General features: G+C 37.2%; 2 protein-coding genes across 2 annotated transcripts; both read right to left on the bottom strand.

Annotated features, from left to right (window-relative positions):
- Positions 1-1,891: 1,891 nt before the first annotated feature.
- On the bottom strand, positions 1,892-5,706 carry LOC130799351 (uncharacterized). The gene is made up of 3 exons (XM_057662453.1): positions 5,493-5,706; positions 5,192-5,400; positions 1,892-1,915 (listed from the first exon to the last, which is right to left on the bottom strand). The coding sequence occupies exons 1-3, from the start codon at positions 5,704-5,706 to the stop codon at positions 1,892-1,894; spliced, it is 447 nt and encodes a 148-aa protein (XP_057518436.1).
- LOC130799350 (uncharacterized) lies at positions 5,707-7,959 on the bottom strand. Its single transcript, XM_057662452.1, has 9 exons — positions 7,798-7,959; positions 7,564-7,689; positions 7,159-7,404; positions 7,003-7,041; positions 6,673-6,885; positions 6,395-6,591; positions 6,237-6,306; positions 5,882-5,994; positions 5,707-5,767 (listed from the first exon to the last, which is right to left on the bottom strand). Exons 1-9 carry the CDS (start codon positions 7,957-7,959, stop codon positions 5,707-5,709), a joined length of 1,227 nt encoding a protein of 408 aa, XP_057518435.1.
- Between the last annotated feature and the right edge of the window lie 328 nt (positions 7,960-8,287).

Raw genomic sequence — 8,287 nt, 5'->3', positions numbered from 1 at the left:
CAGGCCGCAACATTAATTATTCTATCGAGAACGTAGCTTCATTGATTTTACTTGATGACTTTGATGACTATATTGTACTTATGGTTTTTTATCGTATTCAAGCAAACCTTATTTTATATTTTCTCAGTTGTAATATTTTTTTTAACTTATGTTTTGAACAATTTTAGTTTAAATGGTTTTTAGCAGTTCGACGTTTTACACTTCCGCATTATTTATCTTAAGTATAATTATTAATGTTAATTATGTATCGAGAGTGCCGCTCCTACTACACATGGTATCAGAACTAAAGTTACTCGAATCTTGGAATTTTAGTTCTATGTGAAAGGCTCGATAGCCGATTTAAAAAATAATAAATAAATAAAAAATAAAAGAATTTCAAATGATTTTCAAAACATGTCTTCCTAAAAATTCTATTTATTTTCTATGTGCTTATGTGACTATGTGTAAAATTACGTGCCAGATTAATTAAGTTAATGTGAAAGTTAGTAACATGTTTAAAAAAAAAATTTTTTAGGTAAGAAATGGCGTAACTTCATCTAATCACGAAGCTAGAGTTCGAGAGCTAGAAGCACAAATAGCTTGGATGGAAATGACAAATGAACGACTGATCACCCTTATGGAGCATCAGGCTCAAGAGGCCAATGACGACGGGATATACTTTAAGAATATGGCATATCATCGTCCGCCGCAATACAACGAAGAAGCTGATCCGGTTCGCTTCGAGAATTGGTTCACAAAGATGGAGAAACTTCTAGAGGTCATTAATTGTCCAGCGCACCTAAAAGTAATGTTGGCTTCCTTCTACCTATTTGGTCCAGCAGAGTTATGGTGGCGTTCTGTCAAGGCCACTATTACTGATACCTTTTGGGATGATTTCCTTATAAGTCTACGTCAACAATTCTATCCGCCATCACTCCAACTGGAAAGGAGAATAAGTTCTTACATCTTCGTCAGGGTCTTATGACAGTGATTGAGTACAGTTGAAAGTTCAATGAGCTGTCTCGATTTGCTTCTGACATCGTAAGCAAAGAAAGTGTTCGTGCATCCCGCTTCTTCGAGGGTCTTAATCTTAAGATCCAAAAGGGGATCGGGAAGTATTCTGACTTCTGAGATCTCTACGACCGAGCGCTTGAGTATGAGAGAATCCTTGACAAGGAGGACAACACCAACAAAAGAAAATTTGGTGGAGGCAAAAACAACAGGAACAAGAGGCCGACCAATTGGGATCGCAAGCCGTTCCAACCAACAACTTCAACAAGAATCACAGTTTGGAAGTGTCGCTTATGTGGTAAGGATCACCGAGGTCGTTCATGCACTGGGAAGATCATCTGCTTCAAATGCAAAAAGGAGGGTCATGTTTCCACTAACTGCCGAGAAGGGATCCAGTTGGGAGCTAGTCGTACTGGTAATTATGGAGCTTCTAGTTCTTGGGGAAATGTTCAGAGTATTGCAGCTACGAGGACTGCCGGTTTGCACGCTATTAGGAACCATGTAGACAATCTTCATCAGGCGTTTGAGGGTAAGGTCATTTCTTGTCACTTTGTCGTAGGAGACTCTTTGGGTCATATTCTTTTTGACTAAGGAGCTGACCGATCTTTTATCTCTACTTTTTTCCTTCATAAATCCTCTATCTCTCTTGAATCTCAAAAATTAAATCTCTAAATTCTATTACCTAACGGTTCACCATTCCTATGTGACCGTATCTTTCCTAATTTCCCTCTTGAGATTTCAGACAACCATTTACCTGCCGATTTAATAGCGTTTGATTTGGGTACATATGATATTATTTTGGGAATGGACTGGTTGGGACGTCATCATACGGAGATTTTATGTAAAGAAAAGATCGTTCGGGTTAAGGCTCCACGTGGAGAATGTTTGATTAGGAAGAATTCTATGTTTCCCATTCAGACCATTTCTGCAGTTCAAGTTATTGAGATGATTAAACATGGAGATAAGGGATATTTGTGTTTTATTTCTAGTAGTGAGGAGAAAATCAAGTTTAGTCTTGAGGAAACCCCAATTGTTTGTGATTATTCTGATGTTTTCCTTGAGGATCTACCTAGTTTACCTCCAAGGAGAGAGGTTGACTTTCATATTGATCTAATTCCTGACGCTACCCCTGTCTCTAAGACTCTGTACCGTTTTGCTCCAGTGGAGTTAGCCGAATTAAAAAAGCAATTGGATGACTTATTAGAGAAAGGTTTTATTCGACCTAGTGTGTCACCCTGGGGAGCCCCTGTTCTATTTGTGAAGAAGAAGGATGGAACGATGAGATTGTGTATTGATTATATGGAGATTAATAAGATCACCTGTAATGGTCCGATTTAAGTGACTCGGAAATCCATATGAAAATACAAACTCCGGTTCACTCTTTGGACTCTAGGGAAGACTTTTCTCTAGGATATTCAACGTTTCGTCGATAAAGAAATATAGCTAAAACAGAAAATAGTACCAGCGTGAAAGAAAATATGTAAGCGGAAGCTCTTACGTACAACTCGAGAGCCTAAAGGCCTCTAGACAAACTAATTGAAATAAGTGGAAGCGAAAAGAAAACAACACTATCTCCTGTTACATAAGTACATAGTTTCTTTCTACTCATAATCCAATACAAAATGATAATAGCATAGTCTTGATGACTACGGGTTCTAAGTCGAGACCTCACTCAAAACCCCACCTGCAATCAACGTACTAGTCGTCGTATGACAACACACAGTAGGTTCCAAAGAAACAAACCAATACATGTTAGAGACTTCATACAAATATCAATCGGGTTGAATACAAGCAATATGTTTATCCTAGCATGCATAGGCTCTAATACATTCATTATTAGTTAATCTCAACTTGTAACGTTGCTCGTCCTATTCGGGTCGTTCAAGTATAAATCCAAATCTTTTTGGAGGAATACACTTGGGAGACCTAATCCCAAGAAAACCACAGACCTAAGACGTTGCCCGTCCTGTTCGGGTCGTCAAAGGCTAAAGTATGCATATCCCCATGGTGACCGTAATGATCCAAAACTGCCATGGTAACAATAATTGTAATAATCCAAAACAATACGTTAACCCCTTTGGGTAACATAATTCAACTAAACGTCAACCCCTTTGGGTGACAACACATAAATTCTCAATTTCCAATTAATTTCTTTCAAATTATTTGAAGTGTCTAATCCTTATGTGATTTACAATGCCTCGATTAGAAATGAAACAACACTACTTGCACAACCACATAAACAGTATGGTCTAAGCGTGTACCTTTAAGCGTTGCAACCAAACGATATTTAACCACGATAGAAATTTCGCCCTCTTATGAATCGAGGTCCTAAATATGACACACACACACACACAAAACAATCACGTATTAGATTGTATTTACACATTTAATCCACTCCATACTACTAAGAGTTCACTAGGATTTGATAATTTTAAATGTTTTATCCAAATTCCTATTAGTTCCTATTTTGTAAATTTTAACCAGAAACTTAAATGATCAATTTGGACAGTTTAATAAATTCAAATGAAAAATCCGACTTCGCCGCTGCGTTCGGAACGCGTCAATTACCTTGGGTACCAAATTTCATAATTTCTAACATCAAATTACTATTTTTAATTATTTTAAGCGTTTAACGAGTTTTTAACGCATCGGTGCATAAAACAACGGAACACGATTAACATTTCCGGATCGGCACCTTTACCGAGACAGAACTCCTGCTGCCCAAAACTTTATTATTATTATTATTATTATTATTATTATTATTATTATTATTATTATTATTATTATTATAATTATTATTATTATTATTATTATTATTATTATTATTACTACTACTACTATTACTATTATTATTATTATTATTATTATTATTATTATTATTATTATTATTATTATTATTATTATTTTTATATATACATTATTCAAATGATTAACCTTTTAAATCTCATGACCAAAATACATCTAACAAGGTCACATTCACAAAATCCTACAAGAAGCTTAAAATTTCATAAATTATGATAATTAAATTAAATACTTGATTCTCTTGAGAAATTAAAATTTTGTAGAGAATCATAAACCAAATCACCCTTTTAAATCAAAACGTATATGCATAAACACAATCTTTCAAACAAATCAAATTTTGCTAAAGGATTTATAATCTCTTGAATAACTATACACTACTTGGTCTATACCATTTAAATTTCATCTAACAATTGAAATTTTGTTAGAGAAAAGTAAACCATAAAAAAAATTATTTAAATATCATTGTAACTTTAATTCTTAATTCTTATAACAAATTTAAATTTCGTTAAAAAATATTGATCAAAAAGTTCTTTTCTTAATCCTTTTAACAAATTAAAGTTTATTAAAGGATTATTGGAGAAAATTTTCATATATAAAGAAAAATATTCGATCCTCTTATAAGTCATAAGATATCATCATACATAAAATATAATTCTTTTTAGAAATCTTTGTATATAAAATCTATAATTAACAATTCAATTAAACTTACCCTTTGATCAAAAGATTGGATTGAACAACAAGAATTATTTTTCCTTTTGAATGTGCCGAATTCAAGGAGCGAAAAGGGAGAAAATTTCGGAATTTTTTTGTTTACTTGAAGTTTTGAAATGGTCAGGAAAATCAAAGGAGTTTAAAGATTAATAGGCACTTAAGATATTGGTCATAATTGTGCCATAATACACAATTATAAGAGGAGTTACAAGATTCCTCCCATGCCTCCACCAACCGGCCACCCCCTCAATTTCCCCTAATTATTTTTTTAATTTAATTAATTAATTAAGTAATTATTATGATTTTATTAAAACATAAAAGAAACGTCACGCGATGACATCGTACGTGATAAAACTCGTTATCGTTAAAATTTTATTTACTTTATTCTTATAATTATATATGTAAAATTGTATAATTTAATAATCTTATTTATTTTTTTATTTTATTATATTTTCTTTTTAAACCCGATAAATTACGGGGTGCTACAGACTACCCTTGTTAAAAGAAGTTACGCCCTCGTAACTTGCATGACAACGAAAAACGCAGGACACACACACTATCTTAACACGACACTTGTAAAGAGGCAAGACTATAAGTCAAAGAGGTTACGCCCTCACAAAACACTCGCGCGAAATTCCTATCGCCTTCTACCCCCCTTAGGAAGTTACGTCCCTGTAACGCTACTAACCTGAAAGAGATGGAGGTACTTTGCTCTCATAGAGTCCTCCGTTTCCCATGTAGTCGCTTCATGTTCGTGATTTGACCACAAGACTTTTACCATAGATATATCCTTCCGCCGTGTACTACGGACCTTCGTGTCCAAGTATCTAACTGGTTGCTCAGAGTAAGACAAGGATGTATCCAAATCTAAAGATTCGGGATCTAAGACATGAGAGGCTGCAGCATGATTCGCTTAAGCTGCGACACATGAAATACATCGTGTACCTTGTCCAAGGAATTTGGAAGGGCTAACCGATATGCCACCTTACCCACCCGTTCCGAAATTTCATATGGTCCTATGAATCGAGGGCTCAACTTTCCATGAGCACCAAAACGCACTACTCCGCGCATGGGTGACACGCGAAGTAATACTTGTTTGTCGACGATGAACTCTTCTGGACGTCGCTTTAAATCAGCGTAAGACTTCTGACGATCCTGTGCCGCTTTCAAATGATCCCTTACCAATCTCACTTTCTCAGTCATTTAGAACAACAATTCTGGGCCCAAGGTCATTGCTTCGGTGAAATCATCCCAATAAACCGGACTACGACAACGACGCCCATACAAAGCCTCGAATGAAGCCATCTGTATAGATGCCTGATAACTGTTGTTGTAAGAAAATTCGACCAGGTCCAAATGTTCATCCCACGACCCTTGCCATTCCATGGCAATAGCGCGCAACATATCTTCTAGTATTTGATTTGTCCGTTCCGTCTGCCCATCTGTCTGCGGATGGAAAGACGTACTATAAAGCAACGTAGTGCCCATTGCCTGTTGCAAGGTTTGCCAAAATTGTGACAAATACCGTGTATCTCTATCGGACACAATTGTACGGGGCACACCGTGAAATCGCACGACATACTTAATGTAAACTTGAGCTAATTGTTCCATCTCCCAACGATAGTTCATAAGGATGAAACGTGCTGATTTAGTCAAACGATCCACTATGATCCATAACGCATCATTTCCCGCCTTCGTCCGGGGTAAACCCACAACAACATCCATAGAGATACCATCCCACTTCCATACTGATATCTCCAAAGGTTGCAGTAAACCTCCTGGTCTTTTATTCTCACTTTTAACCTTTTGACAAGTCAAACAACGCGAGACATAATCTGCAATATCCTTCTTCATCCCAGACCACTAAAACATTAGCTTAAGGTCTTGATACATTTTGTCACTGCCTGCATGGACTGAAAATTTCGTACAATGGGACTCATTCAAAATACGTTCCTTCAAAGATTCTTCCCCTGTCGGCAAACACCAGTGACCATTGAACCTCAAGCTCCCATCTTCATGAACAAAGAATCCCTCCGCTTTTTCTTCCCGAGCTTGTTCCTTCAACTTCAACAGTTTCGGGTCTTTATCCTAGGAATTCAAAATTTCTTCAAAGAACGAAGGTCGAATAGACAAAGCATTCAGATATCCCTGTAATTCAACCTTACGCACCACTTCCAAGTTCAACCTCGCAAAATCCTGATGCAACTCTTCAACTCCGTCCAAGGCGGACAACGAGTGATTGGACTTCCTACTCAACGCATCGGCTACTAAATTTTCTCGTCCCTCATGATATTTGAACTCCAAATCATAATCTATCATCAACTCTAGCCACCGATGTTGTCGCATGTTTAAATCGAGCTGAGTGTAGAGATACTTCAGACTCTAATGATCAGTGTAGATCCTACATTTGACGCCATACAAGTAATCCCGCCATATTTTGAGAGCAAACACTATAGCAGCTAACTCCAGATCATGGGTAGGATAATTAACTTGACGTACTTTCAATTGTCGTGATGCGTAAGCAATCACCTTACGGTCCTGCATCAGTACACAACCCAATCCTTTCTTCGATGCGTCACTGTAAACAGTATAATCCAACTTTGGGTAAGGTAGAGTAAGAACAGGGGCCGTAGTTAACCTTTCCTTCTAAGTCACGAAGGCCTGTTCACACTCGTCAATCCACTCGAACTTCTTCTGTTTCTTCATCAATGAAGTCATAGGCCGGGCAATACGCGAGAAATCCTTGACAAAACGACGGTAATACCCAGCCAAGCCCAAGAAATTTCGTACTTCGGTGACATTCTTTGTTGACGACCAACTTCGAACTGCCTCTATTTTTGCCGGATCAACCGAGACACCCTCCTTAGAAACAAAATGTCCCAAACATGAGACCTTTTCCAACTAAAAGTCACACTCCGACAATTTCACGTACAACTTATTTTCTCGCAGGGTTTGCAGGACTAAACGTAGATGTTTCTCATGATCATCCCGGTCTTTCGAATAGACCAATATGTCATCAATAAAGACTACCACAAACTTATCCAAAAACGCACTAAATACTTGATTCATCAAACACATGAATGCAGCTGGAGCATTTGTTAATCCAAAAGGCATCACAGTGAACTCATAATGCCCATAACGTGTTCTAAAAGTTGTTTTATATATATCCCTTTTAGCTATTCTTAGCTAGTGATAACCCGATCTTAAATCAATTTTTGAAAAGATCCCAGCTCCTCTCAATTGATCAAATAAATCGTCGATGAGGGGTAACGGGTACTTGTTCTTAATGGTCACCTTATTTAGTTCCCTATAATCAATACATAATCTTAGACTGCCAACTTTCTTCCTTACAAAAAGAACTGGAGCCCCCCAAGGGGAAACACTAGGTCGGATATAACCCTTGTCCAACAATTTCTCAAGCTGAGACTTTAATTCTTCCATCTCCTTCAGAGCCATGCGATAAGGGGCCTTAGAAATCGGTCCCGTCCTAGGCACCAAGTCTATTGTGAAATCAATTTCTCGTTAAGGTGGCATGCCGGGAATTTCATGAGAGAAAACATCTATAAATTCATTCACAACTGCAATATTCTTAGGATCCTCCTCCTTCTTCCTCACTTGGCTGATATGACATACGTACACAGGGTGTCCTTGCCTCATGAGCCTTTGCAATTCTATGGTCAACACCAAATTCGTTCGCGGTCCTTTTTGAAATTTCCGATATCTAACCGTTTCCCCTCTTGGTCCTTCTAGCGTCACTCTCTGCTCCCTACATTCTATAGTGGCT

Source organism: Amaranthus tricolor, chromosome 14 (assembly GCF_026212465.1).
Source record: "Amaranthus tricolor cultivar Red isolate AtriRed21 chromosome 14, ASM2621246v1, whole genome shotgun sequence".
Classification (NCBI taxonomy): domain Eukaryota; kingdom Viridiplantae; phylum Streptophyta; class Magnoliopsida; order Caryophyllales; family Amaranthaceae; genus Amaranthus; species Amaranthus tricolor.
The sequence above is the reverse complement of the archived record's forward strand: the minus strand, read 5'-3'. Positions and strand labels throughout refer to the sequence as shown.

Coding starts and splice junctions, on each gene's coding strand:
- LOC130799351 (XM_057662453.1), bottom strand. CDS start 5,706: ATGACTGAGAAAGTGAGATTGGTAAGGGATCATTTGAAAGCGGCACAG. Junction 5,401..5,492: donor TGAAATTTCGGAACGGGTGG/GTAAGGTGGCAT, acceptor ATCATGCTGCAG/CCTCTCATGTCTTAGATCCC. Junction 1,916..5,191: donor AGTACCTCCATCTCTTTCAG/GTTAGTAGCGTT, acceptor CTTGAACTGCAG/AAATGGTCTGAATGGGAAAC.
- LOC130799350 (XM_057662452.1), bottom strand. CDS start 7,959: ATGGCTCTGAAGGAGATGGAAGAATTAAAGTCTCAGCTTGAGAAATTG. Junction 7,690..7,797: donor ATTATAGGGAACTAAATAAG/GTGACCATTAAG, acceptor GGTTATCACTAG/CTAAGAATAGCTAAAAGGGA. Junction 5,995..6,236: donor ATCAGTATGGAAGTGGGATG/GTATCTCTATGG, acceptor ACCTTGCAACAG/GCAATGGGCACTACGTTGCT.